General features: G+C 29.6%; 3 protein-coding genes across 3 annotated transcripts; 1 reads left to right on the forward strand and 2 right to left on the reverse strand.

The window, feature by feature from the left end:
- The first annotated feature begins 3,443 nt into the window (after nt 1–3,443).
- On the forward strand, nt 3,444–5,951 carry LOC114166181 (protein CURVATURE THYLAKOID 1B, chloroplastic-like). Its single transcript, XM_028050863.1, has 6 exons — nt 3,444–3,765; nt 4,191–4,294; nt 4,385–4,471; nt 4,601–4,663; nt 5,449–5,486; nt 5,578–5,951. Exons 1-6 carry the CDS (start codon nt 3,609–3,611, stop codon nt 5,642–5,644), a joined length of 516 nt encoding a protein of 171 aa, XP_027906664.1. The 5' UTR covers nt 3,444–3,608; the 3' UTR covers nt 5,645–5,951.
- Nucleotides 5,952–6,676: 725 nt separating this feature from the next.
- Nucleotides 6,677–9,200, reverse strand: LOC114165936 (anthranilate N-methyltransferase-like). Its single transcript, XM_028050573.1, has 4 exons — nt 8,742–9,200; nt 7,416–7,726; nt 7,248–7,312; nt 6,677–7,106 (listed from the first exon to the last, which is right to left on the reverse strand). Exons 1-4 carry the CDS (start codon nt 9,173–9,175, stop codon nt 6,810–6,812), a joined length of 1,107 nt encoding a protein of 368 aa, XP_027906374.1. The 5' UTR covers nt 9,176–9,200; the 3' UTR covers nt 6,677–6,809.
- Nucleotides 9,201–13,796: 4,596 nt separating this feature from the next.
- Nucleotides 13,797–15,229, reverse strand: LOC114166549 (anthranilate N-methyltransferase-like). The gene is made up of 4 exons (XM_028051296.1): nt 14,841–15,229; nt 14,437–14,747; nt 14,281–14,345; nt 13,797–14,194 (listed from the first exon to the last, which is right to left on the reverse strand). Exons 1-4 carry the CDS (start codon nt 15,227–15,229, stop codon nt 13,898–13,900), a joined length of 1,062 nt encoding a protein of 353 aa, XP_027907097.1. The 3' UTR covers nt 13,797–13,897.
- Nucleotides 15,230–16,121: the final 892 nt, after the last annotated feature.

Below are 16,121 nucleotides of genomic sequence, written 5' to 3' on the forward strand. Positions count from 1 at the left end.
GGTGAGTCGAGTCACAATCCAAATGAGATTCTTGATGGACAATTGTTAAGGGGAGATTGTTGCGAGTTGCACAATTATTCCATGGCAAAGACCATGTGGGTCAAGTCACAATCGAATCGTGGTGTTTGGATTGTTACACTCTTTAGTAAAAAAGAGTTGCATCCTGACTATCAGCGATAATTTTTTGTCAAGTGGTAAACGTTCAATCCTAACAAAGATATTAATGGTTTTTATTGGTGTTTAACGACTGATGAGAAGTATTAACTTCTCAAAATTTACACTTAGTTATATATTATAAATTAACTTTATTTTTAATCGCTAAGATACTTTCAACGATACAATGTAACTGTTAGTAGACGTAATATGATGTCTGGTAACACACTTATTGTTTAGTCGAGCAGAAAGATGAAAAATGGAAGAGCATGGTGGGTTAGGGAATGTACTGAAAGTATTGTGTTGAGACGTGTAAGGAAGGGAAGCGTGAGTGATGAGCTCATGCAGAGTCGGTGGAGAAGAAGGAAGAAAATGATGATGGCATTTGGGTATATGATTAAGTTTTTGTTTAATTTGCATGCTGATATGAGAAAAAGATGCCATTGCACTGCATGGAAGCACATGGTGGATATGAAGTTAGAGCAGAAGACAAAACACAGTGGTACAATGGGGACTCATGAGAGAGAGAGAAGTGGTCCTGTGTTGTGTGTGTGTATATATAGATTACATGCATGTAAGTAAAAAGAGCAATGTCATTCTCAGCTTTCAAACGTTTGAATTATTTACTGCCACTCTTCGTTGATGTTGAAGTTGCATTCGTCCTTGCAACTGCTTTGGTCTCTGCAGATCTGCTTACTCAACAAAAAAATGTGTTAGCTGTCACATATCTTTCTTCTAAACTTATTAGGTCAAATCATGGAATATTGATGACCTACCTATAACAATTTCTGTGGCCTGTTATTTCAAAATAATTATTTTGTGATAAATTTTAGTTAATAATAGTGTGTGTTAAAAAAATATTTTGGAAGTATGTTGTTACTGCTTTGTGTTTGTATATTATGTAAGAGCAAATTCAATTCTTACTCCTAAATAAAACAAAGAAGCAAATAATGTCCATGTAATAACAAGGGATGGTTGTGTTTTTTCTTCCTTATATATTAGTAATGTGGTGTTAGGTATAATTCTAATTCATCTCTACCTTATCCATATTATATTCATCTAACAATAATGTACACTTAATGAAGATATATATATATGGATGTCAAAAAAATTTGTACGTCCACGGATATCTGTAGATAAAATTCGCAAGGAGTAAGAAATACATATTAAAAATGGATATCCACGGGTAATGGATACAGATATTTTTTATATCCGCATGTTAACAGAGCGGATATGGGTATCATAGTATTCCTATCCGTGGATCCCCGTATCCGTTATACTCTAATTTAAATTAAAAAAAAAAGTGATTAAAACATTAATACATTGATTTTGAATGGGTTATTTTTTATCAATTGATTTTAAAATATCTCCATTTACTTATAAATTTTCATTCAACACTATTAAAATAAATTATTTACACTTTGTTTGAAATTTATAAATGTTATACATTGTATTTTTATTTGAAATTATGATCATAAGTTGTTGTTAAATATTATCATAAACATTAGGACATTTAAATGTTTTATCTTAGGGTTTCTATGCTTCTTGGTTAGAACAACTAACAACTTATTTCTTCAATATATTCTTTTATTATGGTCTATATGTATTAAGACTCATGAATTTCCAACAAAATATTATGAATCTCAATCAATTTTAACCAATATTTAATAAATATGCGAAAACTCTTATTAATGGATATCTAAAATATTCGCTAACGAATTTATAATAGAAATTCTTTAAGGGGTATTTTCTTAGTTAAGAATGTGCAGTAATTTAAAAATAATGATTACATTTATATGATGTTTAATCTTTAAATTAGTGAATAGTTTGTCCAAGAGTATGTGTTATATGGGTTAAGTAGATAACACAGAATTTCAAACCTAATTAGTGCATGTTTGGTTTTACTTTAAAAACACCCAAAATCAATTTCTAAAATTAATAAATTGTTTACAAGCATCCAAAATTAATTTCTAAAATTAATTATAGATGAAAAATTCACATAAAAAAGAATTAACTTTTTCTAACTTCTCCATCAATCAAAATTGATTTTCCCACATTAAATAAAATCAATTTTCTCAAAGTGTTTCCAAACACACCCTTAAACTTGTTTGGAGTTCAATGGAATTGAGAATAATAATAACAAATAACATAACACTGTGATATATTAACAACTTTTATATTTTATACGACCACTCAATAATTATGCATATTATTATTTTATTTCAAAAAATTGTTTGTTAAATAATATTTTGATATTAAAAGAGGGTTCTGTAATAACATATTATGGTCAATTCGTTATATAATATTAATAATATACAATTAGATTGGGTAATGATATATGGATGTTGGCATATATCACCTAAAAAAGAAAGTGAGAGTTGAACTTTTATTATATTTTAGCCACAATTAATTAGGAAATCAAAAGAAAAAGGAAATAAAAGGAGGGTGAGATTGGGAAGTAGAAGGTGCTAAGAGTAAAATTTCTTATAAGAACACATGTTATTTTTTTTTTCTTTTTTCTTTTTTTCTCTCTGTTTTCTTTCTACCTCTTTGTTCAAAACTTAAGAAAGAAAGAAAAAACTAGAACCCTTTCTTTCCTTCCTTGAGAGAATTCTAATTCTAAAGTGGGTTTTGATATGAGTAAATTCTTTTATTTTTTTCCATTCTATTCTATCTTTGTATAAAAACTTACATGGGTGGACTTTTGTATAAAAACAATATCAAAAGTTCACTCATACAAATTTTAAATAACAATAGAATGAAATAAGATAAAAGAATTTAATCAAATCAAAACCTTTTCTTCTAATTTTAACCAAACAGACCCAATAAACCACAAGGAACAACTAGTAGTGTCTTGAAGAATATTTATTATGATAAAGCTTATTAGTTTTATACATATTATTTATTTATATATGAATTAACTTTAACTTCTTAACTTATTTTACCTTTTCTTTTAAAAATGTTTAAGAAGAATTGATCCAAACATATATTTCAAGTGACGATGATGCTCAATTATCTTCTGGTTGAAAGACAAAACCATTTTTTTTGAAAGCAGTTGCAAAAGTATTTTACCACGGTTTGGTTTGGCCTTTGCAGAAAACACAAAATCACAAAATTTTAAAGAATTTTGGGTTCAAAAAGCCCAACCAGGAACCTCCTATCCTCTGAAATACCATTAAAGCCTATCTTGCAGCCATGTCAGCACACACTATCCACAAGAAAAGAAACGAGTGGTTGTGCTGCAACTCCAACACTGATTTTCAAATTATCAAACGCTAATGAAATTAACACACCAAAAAATTTAGAAACAGAAGAAACATATCAATAACTTAAAGCCACTTTCTGACACCAAAGAAAAAAAGGAAAGAAACTTGATCCATTTTCTGTCCCTGGTGGACTTCAGAGTCTTTCATAGGACAGTAAATTGTAGAAAAGGTTCACTACCAAACACACCAATGGCCTCAACCTCTTCTGCTCTAACTATATCCTCTTCTTCCACACTTTTTGATGGCAAGGCTCCAAGAAACTCACCACCTCTTTCTCCACAATGTGTGACCCTTCCTCTTCCCAATTTCCACTCTCAAAACCGTTCATGGAAGACCTCTGCTTATAGTAAGTTCATCACTCTACACTGCACACTGCACACTGCACACATCCTTTTAGCATGCTCTTATCTTATGAATAATATGTTAGAGATCCCACATTTTGGTTAGTAACATAGCAAAAGTAGTTGGTATAACGTTGGATCCGAAGTTATAACTATTGGTCAGATTAGTTAGAGTCTAACTCTTTTTTGTCACATTAGTCAGAGTCTAACTCTTTTTACTACGATAAGTGTCACGTATAAATTGGAGATAAACCTTATTTTATATATGATATAGTTTTTGAAGTTAAGTTGAAATTGAAATTCTAAGATGGTGTGAGAAATTATCCATGTAGGTAATTGTTGAAGGTTAAATTCGAATTCCAGGTAGATAACTTTTAAGGTTAAGTTGAGGATGGTAGCAGAACTTGTTTTAGTGATGATTGCTTTTCAGATGGGAAGATTGCTCGAAATGTTATGGCAATGGCCACAGGGGAGGCACCAGCTGAAGCTTCCTCAACCGAGGTGCCAGAGATTGTCAAGACTCTTCAAGAAACTGTAAGAGTCTCTAGTTTCTTTGGTGTGTATTTTGAGTTGCAGTTTTTTCTGTGTTTCTGACTTGAATTACCTGATGTTTGTTGCATATAGTGGGACAAAGTTGATGATAAGTATGCAGTGAGTTCACTGGCCCTGATTGGTGTGATTGCATTGTGGGGCTCAGTTGGGTTGATTTCAGTAGGTTATCTAAATTTTATTTTGGATTCTTTGATTGATTATCATTACTGCAAGTCACAAATGGCAGTTCTTTATGATCATATATTCTTGAGATTGTTCTAAGCAGTTACTGTGTATCACTTGTAACAGGCAATTGATAGGCTTCCTTTGATTCCTGGGATTCTTGAGATTGTAGGCATTGGTTACACTGGGGTAAGTGATGTATACTTAGATGGCTGACTTTGTTAAGAAGTGAACCGTAAGAATAACTCAATCTTACAAATTCAACTTGTAAAATAAGGTCTGCACTCATTTATATATTGAAAATTGATCTTATCTTAATTTAAAACTTCTAATAGTGTGTTTGGATTGTTGTTACTAACAGTGTGTTTGGATTGTTGTTAGAAAAATTAAGTTTAGTCGAATAAAACTGAAAATCTCATTCAATGGAAAAGTTTTATCATTTTGCTTTGAAAGTAATTCACATTTGGAGTTCAATGAAACAAAACAAAAATTTGTCAAACATCATCATTTGTGACTTTCAGTGAAAAATAAACTTGGGTTTGAGCTCTCAATCCGAAAACCAAACACACACCAACAGGTTTGGTTACACTATTAATGCTTAGGAGAATGAACTTATGAAAGAAAAAAGAGCACTTATGATAGATTTATGTAACTTAACTTTTTCATAAGCTCTCTCATCTAACTTTTTTTCACAGTATCTGTAAACTGTTGAGTACTTTTTAGGAATCAAAGATTTATCTCAATTGGAAAGTTTATAAGTTTCCAAACCTAGTGTCGTTTCTTGCTAAATAATCCTTTTTATTAATGCCTTGGTTTCCACTATCTCCTTGTAAATGGTTCAACAAATACATAATAGCCAAAACTAGAGGGGTTTAAACAATTGCAAGTACATATTAAGGCTTGTAAGTTGTAGTACACGATTCCATATTCATGAAAATCTGTTATTTATTCATCTTCTCTGTTTTTGTTTGCAGTGGTTCGTATATAAGAACATAGTTTTCAAGCCAGACAGGTGAGCACAATAATTTTTGAATAATTTTTCCTAGAATTTGGTGCAGTGAATCATGGATAGAAGTCTTAAAGCTGTTTTAATGGAATTCCAGGGAAAAATTGACACAGAAAGTAAAAGAAACATACAATGAAATACTGGGGAGCAATGAGTTGCCGTAGGCATGAAAGGATCATATATCTTGCAGCTTCTTCCTGTTGAAGATTTCATGGTGCTTCATTTTATGGCCATAAGCTTCTGATCATACTTTATCCCAAGCACTGTGTGTATGAAAAAAATTGTATCATTTTATATATCTTAATCCACTTTTAAGACAGTTTCATTTCCTCAGCTATCTGTAGTGGTTGGTTACAAGGATAAGAAAAAGCGATTGAGTTCATTAAGCTGAATTCAATGACTTTGAAAGAGCTTTTTATGACCCTATTTGTTATCTATCTGCATGCAACTTGCTTGCATACTTTCATTTCATTTTATGATCAAGTGTGTTGAAAGTTAGAAATAAAATAACTTCATAATATATTATAAATAGATGTAAATCTCCTCTTGGTTTTTGTGGAGACTTTGATAAAGTGTGCAATTAGATCTAACAATTTTATTGGTTTGGTTTCATTTTAAGTTAAGAATTCAATTCCAAAAACATCAATATACTGAGATTAAGCTTAGTTTATGCATTGGTTTGGTTGGAATTATCCAAGTAGTCTCATCTTCTGCAATTTTCCGTCTTGCAAAGCATTGAAAAGTCAATAGCGGACAGTTTTCAACCTTTGAACAACAATGTCTTCTTCCATGCGATTTCATCAAATAAAGTGTCGCAATCACCGTAGAAAAAAACACCATTTTCTTAAACCAGAATGATTTTGATTCTACCATTATTGAAGATAACATAACCCTTATAAGTATTAATGCAAATTTAACTAAAAAAAATCAAATTGATTCTATTTAAAAGGTATCGGGACACAATTAAGATAAATTACTAACTAAGCCATTATAATAAAATTGTTCTAAAAATTAAAATATTTATATATGTTAGTTAAATATTATATAAAATAGAAGGTTGTAATTAAAATTTTTGAATCGAGGAATATATCAATTTTTTATATATCTTATTAATGCTATGTATCCGTAAACAATATCCTTAAAAGATCCATCGTTCTAATCGTCTAAATCGATGTAAAGTCACACAAACAAACTACTACTAAAAATATCCTCACCGATGAATGGTACGATTACGTTGGAAATAGTACAACCATGATATTATTTATAAATTGCAAGAAAACCGAATAACAGAAGTAACAGTTAAAGACACAATAGGTAAAAAGATGGTGTCTACTTGTAAAACTCCATAACCCAGAAGCCAGAGACAAAACAGACGAATGTGATGCCACTGAAACCAGAAGATAATGCCAATTCCATGAACTCATTTTGGGTTCTCTCTTTCCCTCCTGGGTTTTGAGCCATCATCAATATGTCAGCTTGGTAACCATTCCTCGCAATAACTGTACTTTCAGGCAAAGCAGGAACAATCAAATCCACAACAATCACTTTTCCATCACTGGGAATAGCTTTGTAGCAGTTCTTCAGCAACTTCACACACTCTTCATCACCCCAATCGTGAAGTATCCACTGAAATTTTTCGTACACACAACAAATTAAAACAATAATAAATTTTCCACTCTCGTATGTGGGTAGGTGTAGTTTTTTGTTTTTTATTTAAGCATGTTGGTAGGTATACATAGTTTTCCTTTATAAAAATCTTGAATTCACCTTCATAAAAATGGCGTCTCCATTAGGAACACTCTCAAACATATCTCCTGCTACATGTTCCACACCTGCAACATTAAAATAAGATTAAACAGTTCACAGTTCAACTACATAATAAAAAACACTAATTAATCAATGGTTTACATGTCTTAGTTTCTTTATAACATATACCAGGGTAGGTAGGGGCATGTTCTATGACGTGTGGCAAGTCAAAGTTAACACCTTGAAGATTGGGATATTTTGAAGTGATTAGTTTGAGATTGATCCCAAGACCACCACCAACATCCACCAGCCTGTTAATGTTCTTGAAACCATCGTAGAGCTCAAGAACCCTATTTGTGATTATGGTGGTAATGTTGAACATGGCTTTGTTGAAAACATCATTGTACGTAGGATCCACCGCTGAATACTCAAATGCATTCATCCCATGAACCCTGTTGAATGCTATGCCACCTTCCGCGATGGCTCCTTTCAGTTCAGTCCTATGTATTATTCAACGCAAATAATTCATTTTCATGAACACAAACAAAAACATCCATGTCATGTCTTAATTATGTCAAATTTAAATATTCAACCACCACTACCATTTTTTTTCCAAAGTCTGCGTTAGACTAGAAGTGTAGAATAAAAACATGCACACATTTTATATATATAATTTTCAAAGGATATTATGTGTTCCGTTGACTAGAAGTGTAGAATAAAAGTTTTTAGCTGCCTATTCAAAACAAAAAGTTGTCTATTTGACATTTCCTTCCAATAATAATAGAAAATAAAATAATGATAGTGAAGGAAACCTACTTTCTTTTGTGAAATTTTCAAATAAAAAGGCGTAAATAGAAGTTTATTTAGTTAAATATCTATTGACATGTTGTATAAAATAAACTACACATAGCATTGTATATGCAAGTACCAAAATAACTTATAAATATAGGAATAAGTTGGTATATATCATTTCAAACAAAATAGTTTATGACTATTAATAATGGGTTGATACAATGCGTAGCTGGTAAGGTGATTCGCAGAGTTGGAGACTCATTAAAATAATTAGTCATAATATAAATAAGGATAATAATACTATCATTCTCATATTTTGACTCACAACTTTTATTTTTTGATGTGATTCAATATGGATCATTGATTAATATACCACTATCTTTTATTTTTTTTAAAGAATCAATGGTTCACACTAAACCACATTAAAAAATAAATAATGGGAGTAAAAAAAAAAAGTAGTCAAAATATAATCTTTTCCTGTATAAGTAATGATATGCATACAACACCTCATGTATTCTTATCTAACTACAACTTTGTCGTACATAAAAAATTATTTATTTTGAAAGTAGTCTCGCCTCAAAAGATATATCAACAATGGAGATATAAATCACACTATCATCAAAATGAAGAGATTAAAAGTAATTAATTATTAGGAGGAAAATGTTATATAAAACACATGATTTGATTGATATATGAAAATGAATAATAGAATTAAAAACTGACCAGCTATCCAAGCAGACCTTGCCAAGAATCAAGTTCAAGGAAGCTCCAAATGAAACACCATCAGCATCAGAAACAAAGTACTTGGAAGCATAGGTGAGGCTATAGAGTCTCTTCCCAGAATTTTGGCCTTCTTCACCAAGACACGAAGATAGCATGGAGTGACTGGCCAACAGCCTCAGAATCCGATCCAACATAGTTGGTGCTTGTGGGTTCTTTATGCCAAGTTTTTCTGTAATATCTTGTGCTGAGAGCTTTGCACCTTCACCTTCTTTGGCCATGATGTCAAAGATACCAAGCTCATTCGCTGTCTTAACCGCAAGAGGGAACGTCGCACTAGACACCATGTTCAGGGCAAAGAAGAGACCATCTTGCTCTTCTTCCACGTGCTTGAGTTGCATGGCTTCAACGATATTGGTTTCCTCTGATGGAGCCATGATGATGTTATCTCATACAATGAACTAAACAATATATAGAGAGAGAGGAAGGGAGAGGAGCTAAACAATATCATGTTGATTGGCTATAAATTTCGGGGGTGTACATAGAAATATTTTTTTTCTAGTGAATGGTAGGGTGATAAAATGGACCGGTTGGCCCGTCCGGACCCACCAAATAATGGTCTCCCATACTAAAGCAAGCTAAATATTTTGTGAAAAATGATTTTTTGACTACTAAATTTTGATAACTTTCTCTTACAACTTTAGGTGGCATTTTCTAAATGGTTCTCCATTTCTCCATTTTTTTTATTTTTAATATTTCAAAACCACTTAGAAGATGACACATCATGTTGTAAAAAAAAGTTGTCAAAATTGAGTAGTCAAAATATCATTTTCCATATTTTGTTCTGATTTATCAAGGAAGATTATATTTTGATTACTAAATTTTGACAATTTTCTCTTACAACATGACGTGTCATTTTATAAGTAGTTTTGAAATATCGAGAATGAGAAAATAAAAAAATGAAAAACCACTTAGAAAATGTTACCTACAGTTGTAAGAAAAAGTTGTCAAAATTTAGTAGTCAAAAAATCATTTTTCGTTTATTAATTAGCGAGTCAGAATGTGTAACCATCGTTGTGAATTTTGAATTCTTAATCACTCTTAGGTTGATCAAATTAAGGGTGTACACCAAATTCTACAAGAGATAGTTTTATATAAAAGGGAAATTTCTCTATCCAACCGTTTAATTATAATTTAACATCATCATAATTATTCATTTTAAATTATGTTGATTGAACAGAGTAATAATAAAATAGTCAAATTATTCTTGTTTTAGTATATTTTAAAAATACATTATTTTAATTTTTATTTATATAAAAGATGCGTCAAATAATTTTATATTAATATAAAATTTTGTATATATAATAAGTTTTAAACAAATATGATCAGGCAAACAATGTTGAATGATGTAACATTCCGTTGAATTTATGCCAATTTAACATAGTGTAATTTGATTCCTCTTCTTTTTATAGTTCTATTTGTATAAACACTTACCCTGGGTGGGTGGTTGTACCAAAAATATTTAAAAAACTAAGAATTATTTTCGGTAGATGTATTCAAAAGTTATTTGATTTATAAACTTTTGACTTCTGTGGTGGCTGTAATTTGGATACTTTATCATTTTATTTTGGACACGCTACTCTTAAACACTCCTATGTGTCTCTCTCATTGTAAGTTTTCTTTCTTTTTTTAATCCCATTTGATGTTGTTTTAGTAGCTGTCAGTAAATTTTTTGACGATAAATGATTTATTAAAGCTGTAAATGCTTGAAACTTGTGCCAACACTCAATATATTTATTCATAAAAAGTTTTGGCAGCCGTGAGTACTATAAAAAGAATGAAAAAGTAAACGGAAGCATCAACTCATGGCAAATTCCCTCTTTTAGAAACCAAAATGTTAAGTAAAATGTTTTACCACTAAGATTTTTTTATTTTTATATTTAGGCTTAAATATACATTTTTATCCCTATTTTTATTGATTTTATTCAATTTTATCATTATTTTCGATTTATGTTCAATTAGGTTTTCATTTTCGTCAAATTATGATCAATTTGGTCCTTTTTATTAACGGTGTTTAAATAGTTAGTGTTTTTAAACAATACATGTCACGTGTCAGCTCCTGGTTTTTTGATTTTTTTTAATTTTTATTTTTAATTTTTTTTAATTTCAAAAAAAGTGTCACGTGTTAAGTCACAATTGTGCCACGTGTCAGTTTCTGGTAGTATTATTTTTTTTATTCAATTTAGTCCCTATATTTGTTATTTTTGTTCAATTCAGTCCTTATATTCGTTATTTTTGTTTAATTTAGTCCCAAATTTTGTTAAAATAAAATCATTTAATTTTTAAAATGGACATTATTATTACTTATTTTTTAAATTTAATTATAAATTATAATATTTAATTATTGATTGAATATAATTTTTAGATTCAATTGTCAAAATAGAATATAATTATTTAAATATAATTATTAAAATTTTAAAAATATATATTAACATTTGTAAAATTTACATTTAAATTTAAAATATTTAATATTTTTATTGCATTTTAGATATTAAAATCTAAAATATTTTATATGTAAATTTTAATTTTACAAATATTAGTTTATTTTTCTAAAATATTTTGAATATTTAAAATATTTTTATATATCAATTTAAAAAATATTTTAGAATATAAATATTAGAAAAAAAATTAATAATTATATTCTTATAATATTTTAAATAATTATATTCTATTTAGAAATTAAATATAAGAATTTATTCAATTTATAATTAAATTTAATAATTTATAATTGAATTTAAAAAATAATAAATTTAAAGGTCAATTTTAGAAAAGATATTAATATAATTTGTATAAAAGATATTAAATTTAGTGTCAATTTGAAAAGGACAAAATTAATTTATTTTAATAAAAATTGGGACTAAATTGAACAAAAATAACGAATATAGAGACTAAATTGAACAAAAATAATAATACCACCACAAACTGACACGTGGCACTAGCATTGAGTGACTTGACACGTGGATCATTTTTTTGAAATTAAAAAAATTTTAAAAAAGTTTTAAAAAAATTTTTAAAAAAAAAAAAAAATCAAAAAAATCAGGAGCTGACATATGGCATGTACTGTTCAAAAACGTTAACTATATAAATACCGTTAGTGAAAAGGACCAAATTAACCACAATTTGACGAAAATGATGACATAATTGAACATAAAACGAAAATAGGGACCAAATTAAATAAAATCAACAAAAATAGGAACCAAATGTATATTTAAGCCTTATATTTAATTGACATAATATTTAGCTATTTTTTATCTTTTTCTTTATAAACATATAACATAAAATAAGTTTATTACAAATAGATATTAAACGTGAAAAATATATATTTTTTTAAATAAATTGTCAAAATTTATTTTAGTTTATAAATATTAGACGTTAATATCATATTTGACCCTTGATCAGAAATAGATTTATATCTTACGTGTCATATGTAAATTTAGTCTGATACATAAAGATCAACCATAAAAATTAATTTTTATGTTTGACGCTTATAGATCAAAGTAAATTTATTTAAAAAAATCATAACACCTCATTTTTCTTTCATTTTCTTCATCGTGTCGCGCAAAGAAGTCCTTGACTATGATTACAAAATCATTGTGTGCATGATAGCTATTATTGTGTGCCAATAAGTTGCGTTTCGTGCTCTTGTTGTGTGCCTAAAATTTTCATTTTCTACATTAAGGTTGATTTTTGTCGTCTTTTTTTTCTGTGTATGACCGTACTAGCTTAACCTATATGATCCTGATTTTGTAAAATTTATTAAAAATAGGTAGAAAATAATTTTTGACTTTAATTTTTTTGTGGTAACTTCAATTAAAATGTTGAGTGTTCACCTATGAATGAAGATGCTCTAAAAATAAAAGTTGTTCGAAATAGGGTGAGGAATAATGAAGGAGATTGGGGTCCAAAATTTTAAAAGATTTCGTCATTTATGTAGTGTTTTTTATTTTCTTAGTACTTTTTATTTATCTTTTTATACTTTTCAGCTTTATGTAGTGTATTTTTGTATCATATATTAATTTTTAATGCTTTCAAAGGATGTAAATTTTGGCTTAAAATATAAAAAGAAGAGGCCACAAATTTATGTTTGTTATCTCTCTTATCTCATGTTTTCTTTCTTCAACTTCTGTGCCAATTGTTATAGATTTTATCATGCTTTCTGGATGGATATGTGAATCCAGAATAGCCTATAAAAATGATGGAGGGAGGTGGGGCTTTTGGAGACGGAAGGAGGAAAGGAAAAAAGTATTAATTAAACTTAGATTTGAGATTTTTAATATATTTTAACTAGGGGTAAAATATAGATATTATATTTTATGGTGGTGTAGGAAGAAAAATGTGAGGTGCAAAAAGAAAGAGCCCCATTTTCACTTGTCACGTGTCGGCCAATCCCGTCATTAGTCTGAAAAAACAAAATAGGTCAAACCGGTCCACCACACTAAAAAGAGGTGAAAATCTTAACTCATTTGTCTAATGGAGGGGTTGGTGGGTTGGTGTAAAAGCTCATAATTTTTTTTATTTTAATATATATATATATATATAATTATTAGGTGCATTAGTTTATATTAAGATTTATCAGGTATCGATTAAATTGTATTTTTAGTTTTATTAAATATTTGATTAATTTTAGATTTATTAGAGATGTTATATGCTTATATAATTTAGATTTATTATTATTAGTTTATAAATTATTATTAAGTGTGTTGTTTGGAGGCTTGGAAGAGTGAAAAAAAAATACTCTTTAGAGTGCAAGTTTAGCTCTTTATAATTCCCAGTAAGAAGGAAAATTTATGTAGAAAAGACTTGAAAATGTATTACGAATATTAGGTATGTGTTTATTTGTCTTGTGATGATTACTAACAATGTAAGTGTATGTAGAACATTACCATATGAATGATGTTTGTTTATTAATTACACGTCATAGATGTTTATTTAATATTAAGACTTTCTTCATTTAACAATAGTCTTTTGTTTGTGGAAGATGTGTCGTGGAAAACGAGAGGCACCTCAAGTGTCAAATTTTATTCCAAAGTTTAAATGATCATAAACATATCCAAATAATACCAAACATCTTTTCAAGTCAAGCTGCAACAACGCTTGATCTACTTGAAAAACTCCATAACCCATAAGTCACAGACAGAGCATGTGTATCTAATTCCTCTGAATCCAGCTCCTTTTGCCAATGCCATGAATTCCTCTTCACTTCGTTCCTTCCCACCTGGGTTTGTAGTCATCATCAGCACATCAAATTGGGACATGTTCTTTGCTGCACATGTTGTCTTTGGTTCAAATGGATGAACTCCGTCCACCACAATCACCTTTCCATCACTACCAATTGCATCATAGCAGTTCCTCAACACCTTCAAGCACATTTCATCGCTCCAATCATGAAGCACACACTACAAAATTAAGCTCATAGTTAAATTAATGAAAATAAATTATGTAATTAAATGACAGTTTAGACATGCAAAACCCCTACACCCACCATCATAAAAATGTCATCTCCTTTCGGCACACTTTCAAACATATCTCCTTCCACATGCTCCACTCCTGCAATCAATTTGATAATACATATGTTTCAAACTTAAATTCTTACATACATAACAAAAAAACATCTAGGTTTGGAAACTAGGAACCGTACCAGGATAGGGAGAGGCATGTTGGATGACATGAGGCAGGTCAAAGTTGACGCCCTTAATGTGAGGGTATTTTGAAGTTATTATGTTAAGAGAGACTCCATGGCCACCTCCAACATCAACCAACTTATTCATCTTCTCAAACCCTTTGTAGGATTCCACAATCTTATTCATTATTAAAGTTGCACGGTTGTTCATTGTCGCTGTAAAAAGATTGTTGAAGCTTGAGTTCATATCAGAATATTCAAACAAGTGTTTGCCATGGGCCCTGTTGAATGGAATTCCTCCTTCCAGAATTGCATCTTTTAGTTGGTACCTATGAATCACGCCGACAAAAAATATTTCGTTTTAGTTTAAATTTTCTACAAGTCTATGTTCCATGAGTAGTGTAAGAAAAACAAATACTGACCAGCTGCGAAGCGAGGCCTTGTCATGAGACAGTCTCATGAAAGGGCCTAAAGAGCCAGCACCATGAATGGAAGTAAAGTATTTGGCCACAGGGTTCATGCCATAGAGCCTCTTCAGTTGCGGATGAGAACCATGTTCATCGGCAACCACGGTGCAGTGAATGACAGAGTGACATGCAAGGAGCCTCAGAATACGATCGAGCATTGTGGCTGCTTCTGAGTTCTTGCATGGAAGCTTTTCTGCAATGTCTTTTGCAGATAGTTTGGCACCCACACCTTCTTTGGCTATGATGTCAAAAATGCCAAGCTCTGTGACCGTGTACATGGCCATGGATAGCACACTAGTGTTCACCAGCTGCATGGCGTAAGTGAAGCTTTGTTCTTCTTCCATTTCTCTTTGCTTATGCTTGTTCTTTTTGGGAAAACTTATGTGTATATGTTCATGTGTGTCTATATATATAGAAAAAAGTTAGTTCGACACGAATTTTTAAAAAACATTCCTTTTAACATTACTCTTTTAAAATTAAAATGTAATATAATTATAATTAAATATTATTTGACATGTCAAATAAACACAATTTGTCGTTTTGCAGTGTCAAGACATCTATCTATCTATATATAACTAATTCCTCACGAGAAGTAGAGATAACACGTTCTATTACATTCTTCTACCCACATTCATTTCTTTATGGTTAAAATGTATTAAAATATACAACTTTTCTTGGTATTTTCTTATTTCATATTGATTGAAAAAATATTCATCGAATTCAACCCTTTAATCTTAAGAATAATTAATAATTCATGAACTATTTTTAAAATTTAATAAAATCTCTTATCAATACTTAATGGTTAAAAATTAATTTAACAAATTAATATATATTAAATTTATCTATATTGAAAGTTTATAAAAATTAATTTTTTACTTTTCTAAATATGATTTGATTTAAGTTTTAAAATTTATTATTATGGATGGAATATCACATTATTAATTAAAAAAATGGATTCAAATTTTATTAAATAGTTGTATTAGATTTAATTTTTAATATAGTACAAAATAAAATAATAGATTTCCTTATCCGATGCATCAAATTTGTCACCCGTATAACACACCTCAAAGTTGGAATATAGAAAAAATATATGTAATTGACTAGAAAGCTGAAATTTATAATTCACTTGTGAAATATAAATTTAATTATTTAAAAAATAGATTGAATTTAACTTGTTAAAAAATAACATGTTTTTAAATATTTTTGAAATTATTATTTTTATCGTTGTCAATTTAG

The sequence above is a fragment of the Vigna unguiculata genome, chromosome 10, assembly GCF_004118075.2.
Source record: "Vigna unguiculata cultivar IT97K-499-35 chromosome 10, ASM411807v1, whole genome shotgun sequence".
Lineage (NCBI taxonomy): Eukaryota > Viridiplantae > Streptophyta > Magnoliopsida > Fabales > Fabaceae > Vigna > Vigna unguiculata.